Source organism: Ornithorhynchus anatinus, chromosome X1 (assembly GCF_004115215.2).
Source record: "Ornithorhynchus anatinus isolate Pmale09 chromosome X1, mOrnAna1.pri.v4, whole genome shotgun sequence".
NCBI classification, from domain to species: Eukaryota; Metazoa; Chordata; class Mammalia; order Monotremata; family Ornithorhynchidae; genus Ornithorhynchus; species Ornithorhynchus anatinus.
Window position 1 is genome coordinate 59,031,009 of NC_041749.1, and position 21,898 is coordinate 59,052,906.

Sequence of the window (21,898 nt, forward strand, 5' to 3'; positions counted from 1 at the left end):
TCTCTCAAGCAGTTAGTACAGTGCTCAGCACATAGTATGTGCTCAATAAATACCAATGATTGATTCCTTCCTACGATTTCACTTAACTTGCTAACTTCTAGTTTTTATTTAGAACAAAACAGAATAACTAGAAACTGAATTTTGCTTTTTTTTTTTACTCAGTCAATCATTAATTGAGCACTTACTGTGTGCAAAGCACTGTACTAAGCACTTAGGAGAGGACATTATAACAGAGTTGGTAGACATGTTCCCTGCCCACAAAGAACTTACAGTCTATAGGGTTATAAATATGTTGAATAAAGCCACTTGAAAAGCACACCTTGCGGGTGCCTTATTAGACATGCTTCACTCCCCAAATAATATTTTTTTAATATATGCCATTAAAATGTAAAACTTTAAGGTCCATTTCTTTCATAAATCACTGATATTACTGGGCCGTGGCATTGCATTACGTTCATATATTGTGGCCTGGTTGTTTATTGAGTGGCTCACTATGTTAGAGAAGCAGTGTGGCTCAGTGGAAAGAGCCCAGCCTTGGGAGTCCAAGGTCATGGGTTCTAATCCCTGCTCCACCGCTTGCCAGCTGTGTGACTTTGGGCAAGTCACTTAACTTCTCTGTGCCTCAGTTACCTCATCTGTAAAATGGGGATTAAAACTGTGAGTCCCACATGGGACAACTTGATTACCTTGTTGCCCCCCAGCACTTAGAAAAGTGCTTTGCACATAGTAAGTGCTTAACAAATGCCACCATTATTATTATTTCCCTTGGTAACAGTAATTCTTTATATTTCTGCTCTTCTCCCTCAAGTCTCCCCACCCTCAACATCCAGCATGTGCCTGCTGTGTAACCTTGGGCAAGTCACATAACTTCTCTGTGCCACAGTTGCCTCATCTATAGAATGGAAACTAATAATAATAATAATGTTGGTATTTGTTAAGCGCTTACTATGTGCCAAGCACTGTTCTAAGCACTGGGGTAGACACAGGGGAATCAGGTTGTCCCATGTGGGGCTCACAGTCTTAATCCCCATTTTACAGATGAGGTAACTGAGGCACCGAGAAGTTAAGTGACTTGCCCAAAGTCACACAGCTGACAAGTGGCTGAGCCAGGATTCGAACCCATGACCTCTGACTCCAAAACCCGTGCTCTTTCCACTGAGCCACGCTGTGAGCCCCATGTGGGGCGTGGACTGTGCCCAACCTGATTAGCTTGTATCTACCCCAGCGCTTAGAACAGTGGCTGGCGCATAGCAAGTGCTTAACAAATACCATAAAAGATATATAATACACCTATTTCTATCTATCTATCTATATATGAACTTTTACCATGGAAGGAAAGTTAGGGATAAAATCTGAGTTGGGAAACAAGAAAATGGACATATAGGAAAGTAAAAAACCCTTTAATCCCAAGAATGGGCACTCTGCTGGAATAGCTTCTTGCTGTATGAACAGATGCTCCCTGGGATCTGCCAAGATGATTCCACATAAAGTGAATTTATCCTATTTTGGCTTTTCTCCCTTATGTGTTATTTGTAAATACTTAAGCAAATGATACTATTAAGTAAAGAAATGCTACCACTCATTTTACATTGCATTGAGGTGCATGAACATAGCAATTTCACTTACTGTTAGTTTTCTGCACTTTGCCACTTAACAGTGTTGACAGATATGCAAACATTATTTGAAATTTTGAATATTAAAATTTGAACAAATTTGAACAAATGTGAATAATGGAATTTATTAAACACTTACTATGTGTCAAATGCTATCCTAAGCACTGGGGTAGATACAAATTAATCATATTGGACACTACAGGCCTTGCCCCTCATGGGGCTCACGGTCTAAGAATTCAGATTCCAAGTTTGCTTACTCTGCATTATGCTAAAGGCCTCATTGGCATGTCACTGCCATACTCGTAATATCAGGCAAACTTGTGCATACTGTATTGGAAGCACAGAGGGCTAACAACAGATATTTTCATTTTTAGTTAGGATTTAGATGTATAAAAGAACCAAGACTAATGTAGCTAATCCAGGAAGAGTGTCTACTCAGGAAGGACTGGATAGGAATGAGGATGCTGTGGTGTATCATGCTTTACCATGAATAACTTCATTGGTTCAACAGAAAATTTTCCCCAAAATGAAGATTTCTTTGGATTTCCACTTTGTCAGAAAATAAAGAAAAACTATTGCCACATGACAGTACACTACAATTACACATCCAGTATTCTTTAGGTGCCTCTCAGGGTTGCACCTGGAGAGTTTCCAGTACTCTACCAGTCTCGACTACAGGAGGGAGAGTCAAGCAGAGGCATAGCCATTCCATTCTTAGCATGGGTAGTGGCTAGTGAGTGGAAAGCAATCTGCTACAAGTCAAAAATCACCCAGCTGGGAGCAGCGGCACGGAAGAGAGTCGAGGGCGGAAACTCAAGTTTACTGTGTGGAAGGCGGCAATGGTAAACCATTTCCGTATTTTTACCAAAAAAACTATGGATACACTACCAGAATAATTGCAGATGGAAAGCGGGGCGTTCTGAGATGTGTCCATGGTGTTGCTATGGATCGGAAAGGACTCGATAGCATAAGACAAGACTCTTTAGGTGTTGTGCAGAATGGAGATTTGAAGTAATCTAAATTGCTACTGCTGAGGTAACTCTTAATGGCTACCATGAGGCATAATTCCAGCAATTATTAAAGAACTGAGGGGTCAAAATGAAGTTAAATGCACAGGCCAATCTCTTATCTAGATTTTACTAAAAACTTTACAAGAATTAAAAATGTGATCCAAGTGACATTTTTAATGTATTCAAATTATCATGGGCCCACAAGCCTTGGTTCCATAGCAAATAAGGCTATCTTAAAAGAACATGGGTGGTTGGCAAACAAAAATTGTAATAAAAATGTAAAATACAGTACAACACACAACACTATAAAGGAACTTTTCGTAGGCTGTTGCTGTTTTCTCCTATCAGATGTATCAGTGCTGTGATCCTGGTTAATGTAGAAAGGTGTGAAAATGTTAGGGCTGGTTATGCTATGTAGAAAGGTTCCAGGTTGATATATTGTTATTATAGACAGTAGAACCAGTCTAGTTGGTGTTTGTTACACTGCATTCCTATTTTCCAGCTTCACTACTAATTTAGGCCAGCTATTTGGAGGATCCTTTTTTTTGTTATGGTATTTAAGCACTTACTTTGTGACAGGCAGTGTACTAAGCTCTGGCTGGGGTAGACACAAGTTAATCAAGTTGGACCCAGTCCATGAGCAGTCTTAATCTCCATTTTACAGATGAGGTAACTGAGACACAGAGAAGTTAAGTGTCTTGCCCAAGTTCACACAGCAGACAAGTGGTGGAGCTGGGATTAGAACCCAGATCCTTCTGACTCCCGGGTCCATGCTCTAACTTCTAAGCCTGTACTCTAATTGGGGGCCCAAAGTAAAAAGTGACTCTTAAAAGAAGCATTATTTTTGCCACCAGCCCTCACTTAAGAACAATAGAGATGCTTGTATTGTGAGAACACACAGAAAACACCAGAATAGTATAACGAAAGTCTGTTTCTAGACTTTTTCTGCCCCAAGTGACTTTAAATACATCTTTCTAGACCAGGAAAAACAACTTAAAAAAATTGCTGACACTGTAAAGGAATTATACCAACAGACAAGAATGCAGATGTTTTTAATGGACAATGGACAGGTTCTTCAACTGCCCTTCCTTATTTTGGCACATAGACAAATTTTCATTTGTACCTCTGTATTCATCTTGACATCAGAGGGAATTATTCAGAGGTGGTTAGTGAGGTGAGAATTTAAGGAGTCACCACTGAATTTAATCTGCTAGGGATGATAGGCGGCAGGGGGCCTATCAGACATTTTATAGTACTAATTACAACCACATTGATTCTCCTGCCAAGTGCTAGCTGTCATATTAGACTTGTTACATGGCAGTTTTCAGTTCCTCCTATTTACAGCAGTTGTGGCAACTCCTTTGAATTTTCTCTGTTTCCAATGCTAACATTTTAAAATCTGTATGTATGTATATATATAGTTGTCCGTTGCATTCAAAAAAGACAGTGAAATTCCCCTAGGAGTGTACATGTGGCTGAAAATGATTCACTGTCTTTTTTTTATGGCATTTGTTAAGCGCTTCCTATGTGTCAGGTACTATACTAAGAAGTGCTGGGGTAGATATGAGATAGCTTGAACACAGTCCATGTCCCACATGGGGTTCACAGTCTTACATTTTACAGATGAAATAACTGAGGCACAGAGACATTGTGACTTGCCCAAGGTCACACAGCAGACAAGTGGCAGAGTCAGAATTAGAACCCAAGTCCTCTGACTCCTAGGCTGTTGCTCTTTCCAGTAGGCCATGCTGTTTGCCACATTGGGCATTCAAAAGGATTTCTTACAGTGGGCTAAAATCTGGAGTAGTTGTGGGATAAACAGATAGATCAGTCAGTTGCTGTTCTACTCAGAGCTCAAACAATTTAAAAGGGAGACAGATATCGTCCCCATTTTACAGATGAGGCACAGAGAAATTAAAACGCTTTTCCTAAGATCACACAACAGGCGAGTGGCAGAGGTGGGACCAGAACCTGAGTCTCCTGACTACCAGGTTTCAGCTCTTTTTCTTGGATTATAGTTGGCTGCACCTGGTGCTCTTTTCATCTTTGCCTTCTTTAGAACTGACAAGAAAAGGTGGAGAAAGTATCATGAAAGAGAGGTAGAAATCCTGAGAAATAACTAACAGAAATAATGAAGAATTGAATCTTATTTCAGCATCAGTGCTGGTGAGAAATTAATAACCCAAGTTGTTGCATTTTGTTTTGTTATCGCATCACCAAAAATATCTCCCTATAGTGGGTTGGACACAGTCCCTGCCCTACATGGAGCTCACAGTCTTAATCTGTTTTCCACAGATGGCACAGAGAAGTGAAGTGATTTGCTCAAGGTCACAAAGCAGACAAGTGACAGAGGTGGGATAAGAACCCGATCCTTCTGACTCCCAGGCCTGTGCTCTATCTATCCACTAGGCTGTGCTGCTTCCTACAGTGCTAAGCACTTAGTACAGTGCTTTGCACATAGTAAGCACTCAATAAATACAATTGACTGAATGACCTGGAAAGGGAACACAAGTGCCCCAGGGGGTCTCTCCAAAGAAGTGCTCTAGGTTCAGGTGGTTTGGGGAGTACTTCCACTAAATGGCATGTATGTTATTATTACACTACATTGTGTGCCTGGCATAACGCATGTGACATCATGTGTGTCTCCTTATCTGGTATCCACAAAGGCTCTCAGTAGACACTCTAGAGTCTGTCTCATTTGCATCTTTAAAATGTGTCTCTTACTTGCCTCACTAAGAGTCCCGTTCACCATTCAGCAGCAGCTTGACTCTCCCAGCTTGGCTCTCCCACTGTCATTCATTCTCCTCATGAGCTCCACCCGTTGACAAGCATTGCTTTGATGCTGGTAGATTGCATAAAAGGAACTCACCATTTGATGTTAAATATGGTACACAGGAAACATGCTGAAATTACTCAAAGTCAGATGAGAGTCTATTAAGGTTGGGCATTGTAACCATATAAAGGATGGGCAATATGACTACTCTGTCAACTTCAATTTGGTCTGAAGCTTGATGCCAGTCGGCCACAAACTCCCAAAAGAAAAAGCTGGCCTTTTAAATTCAGTTTCCCCATGTCTTTGGACAGTGTGCTGCCTAGTGGGGGAATAAAGTGACAGCATTTAGCTCAGTAGCACTAAACATCCCTGGTTGTGTGTAGGGATTCCCTTGTGTAGAAATGATACTCAGTCTCACTCTTTTTTGGAATGGTAAATTAGCCCCTAATAGTTTGAGTCTGCAAAGTAGGTCATAATCATTATAGGTCTTCCAGTGTTTGCATTTCCATAGTACAGTCTTCAACATTTCCTGTATGACTGATTCAGGGGACTTTCAATGGTATTTGTAAGGCTCTTGAGTGGGTAGATTTTCCGGTGGGGGTGGGGGTCCGGGGAGAGGAGAGACAGAAAAATATCTGAAAACTTGTTCCTAGATCCCTCAGTGTATCCATAAACATAGTAGAGTAGATTGAATAAGAGAGACCTGTTACACAATTAAGACACCTCCAGTTTTGACACAACTTGCCATACCATTGTGGAATTGCCTTTGGATCGTGATACATTTCTCAGAGTTGTCAGACTTGTTTAGTAGCCGCTAGAGGTCAAGTCTATGGATGTGACATAAACTTAGGTAATATCTGTAAATACAATGTTGTGATCTTGCTGTTGATGTGCAGCAAAGGTTTTGTATGCTGTTCCAGGTTGTGGTATAAAGACACATTGTGATTCTGAGGGCATATAAGGACATTCTTTAGTAATAACGATAATAATGATGGTATTTATTAAGTACTTTCTGTATGCCAAGCATCGGACTAAGCTCTGTGGAGGCCACAACGTAATTAGATTGGATATAGTTCCTGTCCCACAAGAGGCTCACAGTTTAAATGGAAGGAAAAACAGGTTTGTTTGTTTCTTTTAGGAGCTGATCCGGAAATGGAAAACAGTATGATGCCTTTTAGTTTCAGCCATATCCTTTCTTGCTATTCTTGATAGCAGTGCTTTTGAAATCCTATGGTATTTTCTCCCAGTTTATTAAAGCCAGGAGTTTTATTATTAAAAATAATTATAATTGTGGTATTTGTTAAGCACTTTCTGTGAGCCAGGCACTATACTAAATATTGGGGTGGATACAAGCAAATCGTATCCCCTGTCCCACATGGGACTCTCAGTCTTAATCCCCATTTTATAGATGAGGGAACTGAGGCACAGAGAAGTGAAGTGACCTGCCCAAGGTTACACAGCAGATAAGTGGCAGACTTGGGTTAGAACCCACAACTTTCTGACTCTCAGGCCCATGCTGTATCCACTATGCCATGCTGCTTCTACGGCACCTGGCATATCATGACTCTGTATTGATGGCATCCTCTTAAATTGGAATGAAAGTCATACCCTTGTCTGGTGGACAGTTTTTCTCTTTTATAGGAGTAAGGTATCATTCTCAGGATTGGAAGTTGTGTTAAGATCTTTGAAGTATTGTTGCCATTTCTTTAGAATGGCCATCTTAGCTCTGAAGAGGGTGAGGTTATTTACAATAACAACAGTGATTATGGTATTTAAGTGCTTACTAAGTACTAAGCACTGGGGGTACATACAGGATAGTTAGGTCTGCCAGTCCCTATCCCATATGAAGATCACAGTCTCAGTAGGAAGAAGAACGGGTGTTGAATCCTCATTTTATAGATGAGGAAAAGGAGGCACGAAGAAGTTAAGTGACTTGCCCCAGGATCACACAGCAGCCAAGTGGTGGAGGAGGAATTAAAACCCAGTTCTTCTGACTCCTCGGCCACACTGCTTCTCAGGGGTGCTTTGGGAGCACCAATAAGTTCAGACTCTTCTTTCTCTTGGTGGTCAACTTAGCTGTAGATCACTTCAGTCTTGGCATCCCACCACCCCAATTGTCCTACATGTTATTAAAGTGATTTGCCTTTCAGCTACACTTAACACCCCTAGGTAAAATTCACCATCAGTGGCAACCTTTTAAAATATGAAGAACAACTATAGATAGATGAACATGCTTCTTGTAAGTATTGTGAGATGATGCAAGATGTTGACGAAGTTGGTTTGCAATAAACAGTTCCCCCCTCTATGCTACATGCTACTATGGAGATCTTCCTGGAGCATTGCTCATCTTACATCAATATTCTCCTCAAAACCCTCCAGTGGCTTCTTATTTCTCTATGCATTGTTTTTTTTTAAATGGCGTTTGTTAAGTGCTTACTGTGTACCAGGTACTGTACTAAGCACTGGGGTAGATAGATGCAAACTAATCAGGTTGGACATAGTCCATGTCTCTCGTGGAGTTCACAGTCTTAACCCTCATTTTACAGATGAGGGAACTGAGGTCCAGATAAGTGAAGTGACTTGCCCAAGGTAACCCAGCAGACAAGTGGTAGAGCTGGGATTAAAACCCAAGTCCTTCTGATTCCCAGGCCCATGCTCTATCATTCAATCAATTGTATTTATTGAGAACTTACTGTGTGCAAAGCACTGTATGAAGTGCTTGGCACTGCGCTATCCATGAGGCATCACTGCTTTTCTTGTTTCTCCCAAGCCAAGCTTCTAGTAGTACCTCACTATTGAATCTCACTCTGCTCTAGCACCCTGGAACTTCTTCCCCACCCAATCTGATGGACCATCTCTCCCAACTTTCAAAGCCCTCCTAAATTCCACATTGTTGAACAAACCATCCCCAATCACCCTTAACACTCCAAATCACATTAACCTCCCCAGCCACACCCAGCACTTAATTCGTTTATTCCCTTCTTCTGTGAGAGTGTGTATATGTGTATATATATATACATATATATATATATATGATTGTACAGTCAGTTTATTCTGATTATTGGTAAATATTTTTTATATCTGTCTCCATTAGAATGTAAGATCCCTGTGGGATGGGACATGCTTCTGTTTTACTCTTCCAAGTGCTCAGTACTGTGCACTGCACCTGGTGGACATTCAATAAATATCTTGCCTATTACTGGCTCTTTGATCTCAGTTGTTTCTCATACAGCTGTCTTGGAGATACCACCTGATAGGCCTCTGTGTACTTTGAATATAAGAACTGTTTGGGAATGTGATAAAATTGTGTACATTGAATGGATTCAAACACTGATGTTTTCCCAACCTTTAGTCATACCTTCTGGTATAGCACAAAGCAGAAGTTTAATCATATAATAATAATAATTGTGGCATTTAAGTTCTTACTATGTGTTAGGCACTGTACTAAGCCTGGGGGAGGATACAAGCAAATCGGATTGGACACAGTCCCTGTCCCACTTGGGGCTCACAGTCTCAATCCCCATTTTACAGATGAGGGAACTGAGGCACAGAGAAGTGAAGTGACTTGCCCAGGGTCACATAGCAGACAAGTGGCAGAGTCGGGATTGAAGTTCACATATATATATAAACTACTTTACAAGCAGTTCAGAATCAGCCACCTAAATTCACATGGATGGCATTTTTAATTGAATGTACTTTTAATAACTTTTTGCACTATTTTAGAAATTTTCCTCCTTTATGTTCTTGAGCTCTTATACTTTTCTCTTGCCACACTAAACTCTCAGTTCTAGTAGAAGGTCACTCAAATCTGCCATATCATGCTCCTCCTCACTTTCAAAACATTTCTAAAACACCTTCTCCAGGAGGCATTCTCCGATTAGTTCCCACCTCCCTGATCACTCCATTAGCCAATTATCTTAATTATTTTTTTAGGAGCATGGATGGCCTGTGGATAGAGCATGGACCTGGGAGTCAGAGGACCTGAATTTTAATCCCAGCCCTGCTGTTTGCTTGCTGTGTGACTGTGGACAAGTTGCTTAACTTCTCGGTGCCTTAGTTTTCCCATCTGCAAAGTGGGGATAAAATACTGGTTCTTCCTCCCTCTTAGACTGTGAGCCCTAAGTGAGCTGGGGACCACTTTTGCTCAGCTTACATTGCATCTCCTCTAGTGTTTGGCAAATAGTAAGCGCTTAACAAATACCGCAGTCGTGGTTATCATCATTTCCTCGGTTTTTTTTTGGCTTAATGTTGCTTCTGACAGTTATATATACATTCCCCTTTTGTTCTCATTATTTGCATATCATCTGTATCTTCTCCAGTAAATTGCAAGATCCTCAGGGCAGAGACTGTGTCCTCTACTTTTATCATATCCTCCCATGCACCTAGTACAGTGCTCTGCAGACAGTAGGTGCCCAATCAATGTTGATGATAACAATGATGAACACCATCAGTGCTTATTCTGCATCTTGAACCTTCAGGGCTCACCATTCATTCAGTTGCATTTATTGAGCGCTTACTGTGTTCAGAGCACTCTACTAAGCACTTAGCACTGTACAGTCAACTAGACACTGAACCAAATACCCAGACCACCCAGATTTCAGCATTAAGTGCAATGGTAGTAGATTCATGTAGAAAAAAATGCACATCCTCCCTCTCTTGATGCCCTGAAGTCTTATCAAGTTAGATAAATAGTACTTAAGTGTGAGAGACTGGATGTAAAAAAAACAAAACTACAATCAGCAACAGATAGATACATACATGAGTCTAAAATGGCTATGGAAGGGCCTGACTGGAAAAGTGGAGATTAATCAGGGAATATCTTTTTCAGAAGGAGGTGACTTTTAGGAGAGCTCTGATTAGCCACAAACAGAAGACCATTGACAAATGTTTCTGATTAGCAGCTTAATCATGCCAGGGAACATTGGATAACCTGGGATACCAACTGTGAAGACAAAACCCAACTTTACTAAGGAATTTTTATTTTTAAGGCTGCTATTTAAACAATGGGTAGTATTTATACCTCAAACAGATCTTATTCTGAGAATGCCAACAGGCACTTCAGATATAGGCTATTGTATGTACAAGTAGAAAGCTACCGGCTTTACCTGATTATTTTGAAGCCTAATTATGTCTTGTGAAATAGACAGGATTGATCCCAGATTACTGTAGACTAGGTTGTGTTTTAATGCCACTATTATCTTCTTTTTTATGGGAGATTTTGGAAGTAATTAAATGGCCACATATTACATAGCCACATTACCTTTCATCTGTTGGGCATCTGGATTAAGGACAAGATAAAGTTACTGCATAAAAATAAAATTGTATTGTTTTAAATGTTGTGCAATTACAGTAGACTACCTACCAAGGACACAGTTGGAAGAAGCACCCACAATAGTGTGAAAGGGGCTTTTATTTAACTTTTTTTTAAATGTAAATGTCATAATTGCATATAATGTCATCTCTTCAGTCCACAATGGTTAGGCAAATAGCTAATTATGTCTGTGATTGATTAAACATCCAGTTAGCCAACTGCATGTGCCCGTTATTCTTGCATGGTTTTTCATGCTGTGGACACCAAAATGTCCTTCTTCTGCACAAAATGTTGGCTAAGTATGTCTTTCTAGTTTCAGACAGGTAGAACAGACAGACTCACATTTAAGTCAGTCAGTCGTATTTATTTAGTACCTACTGTGTGCATAGTACTGTACTAAGAACTTGGGAGAGTACAATATAACAAACAAATTCCCTGCCCACCTGTCCACAATGAGCTTAGAGTCTAGGGGAGAGACAGACATTAATATAAATAAATAAAATTACAAATATGTAAATAAATTCTGCGGGACTGGGTGGGGGATGAAAAAAGGAGCAAGTCAGAGCAACGCAAAAGCGAATAGGAGAAGAGGAAAGGAGGACTTGGGGAAGGGAAAGGAGGACTTGGGGAAGGCCTCTTGGAGATGTGCCTTGAATAAGGCTTTGAAGGTGGGGAGAGTAATCGTCGGATAGGAAGAGGGCAGACATTCCAGGCCAGAGGCAGGGTATTAGCAAGAGGTCGGCAGTGAGATAGACAAGGTCGAGGTACAGTGAGAAGGTTAGCATTAGAGGAGCAAAGTGTGCAGACTAGGTTGTAGTAGGAGAGTAATGAGGTAACATAGGAGGGGGCGAGGTGATTGAGTGCTTTAAAACTGTTGGTAAGGAGTTTCTGTTTGATACGGAGGTGGATGGGCAACCACTGGAGGTTCTTGAGGAGTAGGGAAACATGGATGAATGTTTTTGTAGAAAAATGATCCAGGCAGCAGAGTAAAGTATGGACTGGAGTGGGGAGAGACAGGAGGCTGGGAGGTCAGCAAGGAGGCTTATATAGTAATAAATAATAATAATAATAATGTTGGTATTTGTTAAGCACTTACTATGTGCAGAGCACTGTTCTAAGCGCTGGGGTAGATACAGGGTAATCAGATTGTCCCACGTGAGGCTCACAGACTTAATCCCCATTTTGCAGATGAGGGAACTGAGACCTAGGGAAGTTAAGTGACTTGCCCACAGTCACACAGCTGACAGGAGGTGGAGCCGGGATTCGAGCCCATGACCTCTGACTCCCAAGCCTGTGCTCTTTCCACTGAGCCATGCTGCTTCTCTAATATTCTCTAATATAGTTATGTGCTAGCAGTTTGGATGGAGAGGGAAGGGTGGATTTTAGTGGTGTTGTGAAGGTCGAACCTCTACAGGATTTAGTAATGGATTGAATACATGGGTTGAATGACAGGAGTCAAGGATAGCGCCGAGGTTACATGCTTGTGAGACAGGAAGGATGGTGGTGTCATCTACAGTGATTGGAAAGTCAGGGAAAGAACAGGCTTTGGGTGGGAAGATGAGTTCTGTTTTAGACATGTTAAGTTTGAGGTGATGGTGGGCATCCAAGTAGAGATGTCTTGAAGGCAGGAGAAAATGTGAGACTGCAGAGAGGGAGAGAGATGAGGGCTAGAGAGGTAGATTTGGGACCCATCTGCAAAGAGGTGGTAGTTGAAGCCATGGGAGCAATGAGTTCTCCAAGGCAGTGGGTGTAAATGGAGAATAGAAGAGGACCCAAAACTGAACCTTGAGGGACCCCCTTTGTTAGGGAGTGGGGGGCAGGGAAGGAGCCTGCAAAAGAGACTGAGAATGAGATGACTCCTCTGCCGCCCACCTGCTATCCCTCCTCGACTCTGCCGACCTCCTGCTCCACCATACCATGCCCACTCACTGACTCGGTCACACCCTCGATCTCGTCATCTCCTACCGCTGCACTGTCTCCTCCCTCACCAACTCTGAAATCCCTCTCTCTGACCATAACCTTCTCACCTGCCTCATCTCTCACACTCCCTCCCCCTGCAAATCTTTTCTACTCCCCCACAGAGACCTCAGCTCTCTTGATCCCATCCATCTTTCCAAAAGCATCTCTCCTCACCTTGCCACCCTGTCCTCACTTCCATTCATTCATTCAATAGTATTTATTGAGCGCTTACTATGTGCAGAGCACTGTACTAAGCGCTTGGGATGAACAAGTCGGCAACAGATAGAGACAGTCCCTGCCGTTTGATGGGCTTACAGTCTAATCGGGGGAGATGGACAGACAAGAACGATGGCAATAAATAGAGTCAAGGGGAAGAACATCTCGTGAAAACAATGGCAACTAAATAGAATCAAGGTGATGTACAATTCATTAACAAAATAAATAGGGTAATGAAAATATATACAGTTGAGCCGTCGAGTACAGTGCTGTGGGGATGGGAAGGGAGAGGTGGAGGAGCAGAGGGAAAAGGGGAAAAAGAGGGTTTAGCTGCGGAGAGGTAAAGGGGGGGTGGCAGAGGGAGTAGAGGGAGAAGAGGAGCTCAGTCTGGGAAGGCCTCTTGGAGGAGGTGAGTTTTAAGTAGGGTTTTGAAGAGGGAAAGAGAATCAGTTTGGCGGAGGTGAGGAGGGAGGGCGTTCCAGGACCGCGGGAGGACGTGACCCAGGGGTCAATGGCGGGATAGACGAGACCGAGGGACGGTGAGGAGGTGGGCGGCAGAGGAGCGGAGCGTGCGGAGTGGGCGGTAGAAAGAGAGAAGGGAGGAGAGGTAGGAAGGGGCAAGGTGATGGAGAGCCTTGAAGCCTAGAGTGAGGAGTTTTTGTTTGGAGCGGAGGTCAATAGGCAACCACTGGAGTTGTTTAAGAAGGGGAGTGACATGCCCAGATCGTTTCTGCAGGAAGATGAGCCGGGCAGCGGAGTGAAGAATAGACTGGAGCGGGGCGAGAGAGGAGGAAGGGAGGTCAGAGAGAAGGCTGACACAGTAGTCTAGCCGGGATATAACGAGAGCCTGTAACAGTAAGGTAGCCGTTTGGGTGGAGAGGAAAGGGCGGATCTTGGCGATATTGTAGAGGTGAAACCGACAGGTCTCGGTAACGGATAGGATGTGTGGGGTGAACGAGAGAGACGAGTCAAGGATGACACCGAGATTGCGGGCCCGAGAGACGGGAAGGATGGTCGTGCCATCGACGGTGATTGAGAAGTCTGGGAGAGGACCGGGTTTGGGAGGGAAGATGAGGAGCTCAGTCTCGCTCATGTTGAGTTTTAGGTGGCGGGCCGACATCCAGGTGGAGACGTCCTGGAGGCAGGAGGAGATGCGAGCTTGAAGGGAGGGGGAGAGGACAGGGGCAGAGATGTAGATCTGCGTGTCATCTGCGTAGAGATGGTAGTCAAAGCCGTGAGAGCGAATGAGTTCACCGAGGGAGTGAGTGTAAATGGAGAACAGAAGAGGGCTAAGAACTGACCCTTGAGGAACTCCAACAGTTAAAGGATGGGAGGGGGAGGAGGCTCCAGCAAAGGAGACCAAGAATGACCGGCCAGAGAGGTAAGAGGAGAACCAGGAGAAGACAGAGTCCGTGAAGCCAAGGTGAGATAAGGTATGGAGGAGGAGGGGATGGTCGACAGTGTCAAAGGCAGCAGAGAGGTCAAGGAGGATTAGAATGGAGTAGGAGCCATTGGATTTGGCAAGAAGGAGGTCATGGGTGACCTTAGAGAGAGCAGTCTCGGTAGAGTGGAGGGGACGGAAGCCAGATCGGAGGGGGTCTAGGAGAGAATGGGAGTTAAGGAATTCTAAGCATCGATTGTAGACGACTCGTTCTAGGATTTTGGAAAGGAAGGGTAGTAGGGAGATAGGGCGATAACTGGAGGGGGAAGTGGGGTCAAGAGCGGGTTTTTTTAGGATGGGGGAGACGTGGGCATGTTTGAAGGCAGAGGGGAAGGAGCCCTTGGAGATTGAGTGGTTAAAAATAGAAGTTAAGGAAGGTAGGAGGGCAGGGGCGATGGTTTTAATAAGGTGATCAGGTCTCCGCTCTCAACTCCACCCTCTCTACTCATCTCAACTCTCTCGCCCCCCTTTCCCTCTGCCGCTCTCGCTCCACTAACCCACAGCCCTGGATCAGCTCCTATGCTCGAGCTGCTGAGCGCTGCTGGAGAAAGTCCAAGCACCAAGCCGACCTCATACATTTCAAATATATCCTTTCCTGCCTTAACTCTGCCCTCTCCTCCGCCAGGCAAAACGTCTTCTCCTCCCTCATCGACACCCATGCCCGTCACCCTCGCCAATTGTTCCGGACCTTTAACTCTCTCCTTAGGCCCCCTGTTCCTCCCCCTCCCCCATCTCTCACCCCCAATGATCTGGCCTCCTACTTCATCACAAAAATCAACACAATCAGGTCTGAGCTCCCCAAAGTCACCCCTCCCCTCTCCCGTCCCCCCCCACCAACCCTCTCCCCTACTTTCCCATCCTTCCCTGCAGTATCCTCAGAGGAGATCTCCTCCCTCCTCGCAAGTGCCACCCCCTCCACCTGCGCCTCGGACCCCATTCCCGCTCACCTTATAAAAACCATCGCCCCTGCCCTCCTCCCTTCCTTAACTTCTATTTTTAACCACTCAATCGCCAATGGCTCCTTTCCCTCTGCCTTCAAACATGCCCACATCTCTCCCATCCTAAAAAAACCCGCTCTCGACCCCACTTACCCTTCCAGTTATCGCCCTATCTCCCTACTACCTTTCCTTTCCAAAGTCCTAGAACGAGTTGTCTACACTCGCTGCTTAGAATTCCTTAACTCCCATTCTCTCCTGGACCCCCTCCAATCTGGCTTCCGTTCCCTCCACTCTACCAAGACTGCTCTCTCTAAGGTTACCCATGACCTCCTTCTTGCCAAATCCAATGGCTCCTACTCAATTCTAATCCTCCTTGACCTCTCAGCTGCCTTTGACACTGTTGACCATCCCCTCCTCCTCCACACCTTATCTCACCTTGGCTTCACGGACTCCGTCCTCTCCTGGTTCTCCTCTTATCTCTCTGGCCAGTCATTCTCGGTCTCCTTGGCAGGCGCCTCCTCCTCCTCCCATCCTTTAACTGTTGGAGTTCCTCAAGGGTCAGTTCTTGGCCTTCTTCAGTTCTCCATTTACACTCACTCCCTTGGTGAACTCATTCGCTCTCACGGCTTTGACTACCATCTCTACGCAGATGACAGCAGATGACACGCAGATCTACATCTCTGCCCCTGTCCTCTTCCCCTCCCTTCAGGCTCGCATCTCCTCCTGCCTCCAGGATGTCTCCACCTGGATGTTGGCCCGCCACCTAAAACTCAACATGAGCAAGACTGAGCTCCTCATCTTCCCTCCCAAGCCCGGTCCTCTCCCAGACTTCCCTATCACCGTGGATGGCACGACCATCCTTCCCGTCTCTCAGGCCTGCAATCTTGGTGTCATCTTTGACTCGTCTCTCTCGTTCACCCCACACATCCTATCCGTTACCAAGACCTGCCGGTTTCACCTTTACAATATCATCAAGATCCGCCCTTTCCTCTCCACCCAAACGGCTACCTTACTGCTACAGGCTCTTGTTATATCCCGGCTAGACTACTGTGTCAGCCTTCTCTCTCCTCTCCCTTCCTCCTCTCTCGCCCCGCTCCAGTCTATTCTTCATTCTGCTGCCCCGCTCATCTTCCTGCCGAAATGATCTGGGCATGTCACTCCCCTTCTTAAACACCTCCCAGTGGTTGCCTCTCAACCTCTGCACAAAACAAAAACTCCTCACTCTAGGCTTCAAGGCTCTCCATCACCTTGCCCCTTCCTACCTCTCCTCCCTTCTCTCTTTCTACTGCCCACCCCGCACGCTCCGCTCCTCTGCCGCCCACCTCCTCACCGTCCCTCGGTCTCGCCTATCCCGCCGTCAACCCCTGGGCCATGTCCTCCCACGGTCCTGGAATGCCTTCCCTCCTCACCTCAGACAATCTAATTCTCTTCCCCTCTTCAAATCCCTCCTTAAAACTCACCTCCTCCAAGAGGCCTTCCCAGACTGAGCTCCCCCCTTTTTCCCTCTGCTCCCTCTACCCCTCCCTTCACCTCTCCGCAGCTAAACCCTCTTCTCCCCCCTTTCCCTCTCCTCCTCCCCCCTCCCATCCCACCCTCTCAGCACTGTACTCATCCGCTCGACTGTATATATCTTTATCACCCTATTTATTTTGTTTATTTTGTTTAATGAGATGTACATCACCCTGATTCTATTTAGTTGCCATTGTTTTTATGAGATGTTCTTCCCCTTGACTCTATTTATTGCCATTATTCCTGTCTGCCTATCTCCCCCGATTAGACTGTAAGCCTGTCAAACGGCAGGGACTGTCTCTGTCTGTTGCCAACTTGTTCATTCCAAGTGCTTAGTACAGTGCTCTGCACATAGTAAGCACTCAATAAATACTATTGAATGAATGAATGAATGAATGAATGAATGAATGAGAGGCCAGAAAGATAGGAGGAGAACCAGGAGAGGACAGTGTCAGTGAAGCCAAGATTAGGTAACGTTTCCAGGATAAAGGGGATGGTCGACAGTGTCGAAGGCAGCTGAGAGGTTGAGAAGGGTTAGGATGGAGTAGAGGCTGTTGGATTTGGCAAGAAGGAGAGCGTTGGTGACCTTTGAGAGGGCGGTTTCTGTGACTTGCATTTAAGTTGTATAGTTATAACAAGAAGAATGCTAGCCTGTTAGTTGCAGAAATGCAGGTAATGGAACATTTTTTCCTTAAGTTGCCTCTTGAAAATTATATGTACTGTAGCTATCCCCAAACTATGATCTGCTGATTCAAGAACCACTAGATCTAAATGAAAAGACCCCCTTTTTTGTCCAGAACTGGAACCCAGATAAAATGTAAGGACCATCCCAGTGCTGGCAGTTGAATTCCTATTCTGATGAATAAAAGATTCTGGTGTCAGAACATGAGATCTAGCCAAAGGGGCAATCTCCATTCATACATATACACTGCAGTCCTTATGGTATCAATATATCTGTAAATTAAGATTTATGTTTCAGTCAGAGCTCAGGAATGCTTCAGATGAGGTCAAATGTATATGTGTTTGGTAAGATTTAGACACTCTTAACTGTAGCTTCCAGCCTTCTATTTAGTTCCACCGGTTCTGCTGGACCCTCTGAAGTTGATATTAATTAACACAAACACCTTTTTTGTGCTTTTGGCAAGCTCAGGAGAAAAGGCTGAAAAATGAAAGAAACTATGAAATGTTTGCTCTGGTGCATGCCTCGGGACTTTCGGCTAACAACCTTACGTTCTGGCATCCGATAATGTGAGGCTGTAACCACAGTGCTTCAAGTTTTCCATCCCAAACTTCAAAACAGTTTAGGATTTCAAATTTGTAAACCAAAATAGGTTCTGAAAAGTTCTTCAGGATTTTGGGGTCCCTTTCATATTTGCTGTTTTAGAGAGGAGATTGAGGGGTATTGAAATCTCAAAAATCTTTATGTTTTTTAAGGGAAAGTGTTTGGTGATTAGGATACGTAAGAAATAAGCACTAGAAAAGAAAGCTGAATATCTCGACCATGAACTGGTATAAACCTTTGATGTGTATAAACAGAATTGCTGTGATTTTCTTTGACTTTAGGTAGCAAAAAAGCCCCAAAATAGTTTTTCAAGATTGTCACCATTTCTAAGCCACCCTGCTGACTTTTCAATGAATAAAGAGACTTATAAGAAAAAGGGTCTCAGTGGCTTTGAATACCCTGTCAGTGAAGGGGTAATCTGCAACTTTAACCCTTAAAGACAGGTCACAAATTACTCCGGTTTTGATAAATACTGCTGAGTGCAAATTATATCCCACCCTGTAGTCTGTAAGCTCCTTGTAGGCAAGGATTGTATCTACCTACTCTGTTGTATTATACTCTCCCAAGCACTTAGTACAGTACTCTGCTCATAGTAAATGCTCAATAAATACTCCTGCTTGATTGATCCAAACCCAAATATTTTCCTCATTCAAAGACATAGATGTACTTCTTTCTTTGCCTGGAGACTTATTCCTCAACTGTACCCTATTGTTCTCTTTTAAGCACTTAGAACAGTGCTTTTCACCCAGTAAGTGTTCAGAAAATAGTAAGTGCTCAGAAAATATCCTGGTGTGACAGGAAGCATAATATTACTAAAGTATTTATCACAGCACATACTTGGGCTTCCTTGGGTTCCCAAGGTAAAGAGTCTTTAATGGAAATTTTAATGGGACCTATGCAAACCAAGCAAGACGAGTAACTCTACAAAGTTGCAAGTTCAATATGGAGAGCCCATTTTCCCAGTGCTATAGCAAGTTTTATCTTTCTACAGTAGTAGCAATAATAACAATAATAATAGTAGTAATTGGGGTATTTAACTGTTTACTATATGTCAAGCACTATACTGAGCTCTGGGATAGATACAAAATAATCAAGTTGGACACCATCCCTGTCCCTCATGGGGTTCAAAGTCTAAGCAAATGGGAGAACAGATATTGAATCTCTATTTTGCAGATGAGGAAACTGAGGCCCATAGAAGAATAAAGAAGTGATTTACCCATTGTCACAGAGCAGGCAAGTGGCAGATCCGGAATTAGAACCCAGGTCCTCCGACTCCCAGGCCATGCTGCTTCTCATTTAGCAACTTTCATTTTGGTTTATTTACAGTCTTTATCAGTAGTTGTAACACTGTTACAGCTCCCAGCTTGTTTTGTAGTGTGTAGGTGACACTATTTTGTATGGGTTTTTTTTTCCATATTATATTTGTTAAACGTGTACTGTGTTCCAGGCACTGGAAGTGCTGGGGTAGAAACAAGATCGTCAGGTTGGACACAGTCCATGTTCTACATACGACTCATAGTCTTAATCCCCATTTTACAGATGAGGTAACTGAGGCACAGAGAAGTGAAGTGACTTGCCCAAGGTCACACAGCAGACAAGTGGCAGAGCAGGATTAAAACCCTGGTCCAGGATCCGTGCAATGCTATGTGAAAAGACCTCTAGAACTGTGACAGTCATTTCATTCTATGACTCTGATAACTATGTGTTTTGGGGTTTTTTTTCCAGTGATGACGATGCCAGGAAGGACCTAAAGACACTTCCAGCATTTCCAACCAAAACTCTTCAGGAACATCCATCTCTAGCTTATTGGTAAGCAGTATCACCATGAAATAAATGGTGTGCTTCAGGGTGGTCGTGGGTTCTAATCCCGGCTCCGCCACTTATCAGCTGTGTGACTCTGGGCAAGTCACTTAACTTTTCTGTGCTTCAGTTACCTCATTTGTAAAATGGGAATTAACTGTGAGCCCCACGTGGGACAACCTGATTACCCCAGCGCTTAGAACAGTTTTTGGAACATAGAAAGTGCTTAACAAATGCCATCATTATTATTATTATTATTTAAAATGTACCCCATTTGGGACACTTAATTTAAATGGTCCCACCTATTTCAATGGTCATGTGGTTTGTTTTTCAAGGGAAAAAAACACCCTTAAAATTGGCATAAGGACACTAACCTCAGTACTCCAGAAAAGGGAGCTCTCCGGCTGATTTTTTTTGACTACAGGTGGTTACCTAGTCAGCCTTCACTATAAAATTAGGCTTACATAAGCCAGCCATTTCATAGTGTGTGATGATGATGATGGTATTTGTTAAGTGCTTGCTATGTGCCAAGCCCTGCTCTAAACACTGGAAGCACTGTTGTAAGTGTGCCACTGGGCATAGGGGTACTAGGCCAAAGAATATGGAAGAACAGTGCAAAAAAAAAAACTATTGCAAAAATGTATTAAGGGCATGTCCCATGGGTGATAGAATACACACTTCTCCTCTTCTACGTGAAACTAAAGTTCTGTGAAACAAGCAACCTAAGTCTGATTGCTGGCAATGACATCTGTTAGCACCCTTGGTGTCTGAGCAATGCTCATCCCAAATAGCAAGGAGTCAGAAAAGTTACTTTTCCACATTTCCATAGACACAGTTGTACAACTGGGCAAGACATGAGAAGCAGCGTGGCCTAGTGGATAGAGCACGGGCTAGGAGTCAGAAGGACCTGAGTTCTAATTCCGGCTTTGCCACTAGTCTGCGGTGTGACCTTGGTCAAGTCACTTCGCTTCTTTGTGCCTTAGTTACCTCATTTGTAAAATGGGGATGAAGAGTGAGCCCCATTTGAGACATGGACTGTATCCAATCTGATTAGTTTGTATCTACCCAGTGCTTAGTACAGTGTCTGGCATATAGTAAGCACTTAAAAAGCATAAAAACAAATAAACAAACAAAACGTGGTCTCTTTGTGACACACCCATGGATTCAATTTCACCATCAAGGATCTCATCTTCTAATCCAAAGGATAGCTCTAGTACCTCTGCCATTATATGTGGGTAAATAACAAAGACCAGAAAACAAATGTACTCTGTGGGAAGACGTGGTAACAAGGAGCATATTAGCAAGGGGTGAATTGTATTTTAGGATGCATTTGTATGATTCTGCAGGCCATTTATGTGCATTGTTTCTATCAAAGCTTTGGAAGACTGCAATATCAGGAGATATCAGTTATTTATAAAAAATACCTGTAGGCGATTCTTCAAATAATTTAAATGTCTTCTAATGTGTGTGCTTACGTAAAGATTAAGCCCAGCTCAGTCCATGCATAATTTCTACCTAAGGTAATATGTGATAAGGAAAAATAATACAATCAAAGTACTTACTTCAGTGTAAGTTTAGCTTGATAAGCAATTTCCTTAATGTAAATTGTTTTATTTCTTGGATCCAATTTTCTTAATTGTTTTTCTCTGTTCCATAGCACCATTAATTAACAGCCATTCTTGTTTAGTAAAAGTAAAAACTACTCTGAGTTTGTGCATGTTCTACTCTACTCAAGAGAATTAACTCTAGCAAAAAAACCCAAAAAACACTCTGCCCAAAAGTGGGTTATAAAGACAGAGATTGGAAAGAACTACTGTCAAAAGCTGAGAATGAGAGTTGGAATGATTTTTCTAGCATTATGATTCATCAGCTGTTTTTTTTTTCCCCTATAAAAACTTCGGAATGTTTGTCTTTGGTGTCTGAGCCTGACTGAGACCAGTGGGTGTGTAGTTAAGATATCCCAATAATGCTGAGCCCTCAAAATCAGAGCTGGGGAGGAGGGAACTTCTGTTTGATAGTGTTAGGACTTCCTCCCTTCCCTTTTTT

At 43.3% G+C, this 21,898-nt stretch overlaps 1 protein-coding gene and 1 non-coding gene across 7 annotated transcripts in view; both read left to right on the forward strand.

The window, feature by feature from the left end:
• Nucleotides 1-21,898, forward strand: part of FRMD4B (FERM domain containing 4B) — a 336,920-nt gene that overhangs the window by 277,205 nt on the left and 37,817 nt on the right. For all 6 annotated transcript variants that reach the window (XR_003754483.2, XM_029050698.2, XM_029050699.1 and 3 more), the window contains one exon: nucleotides 19,778-19,861. Coding sequence is in view for 5 of the 6 variants with exons in the window: in XM_029050698.2 (XP_028906531.1) it covers nucleotides 19,778-19,861 (84 nt within the window). In the remaining variant the exon portion in view is untranslated. The remainder of the gene's footprint in view (nucleotides 1-19,777; nucleotides 19,862-21,898) is intronic.
• LOC114806986 lies at nucleotides 2,236-2,373 on the forward strand. Its single transcript, XR_003755039.1, has one exon. It is a non-coding gene; the product is annotated as a small nucleolar RNA SNORA7 (small nucleolar RNA).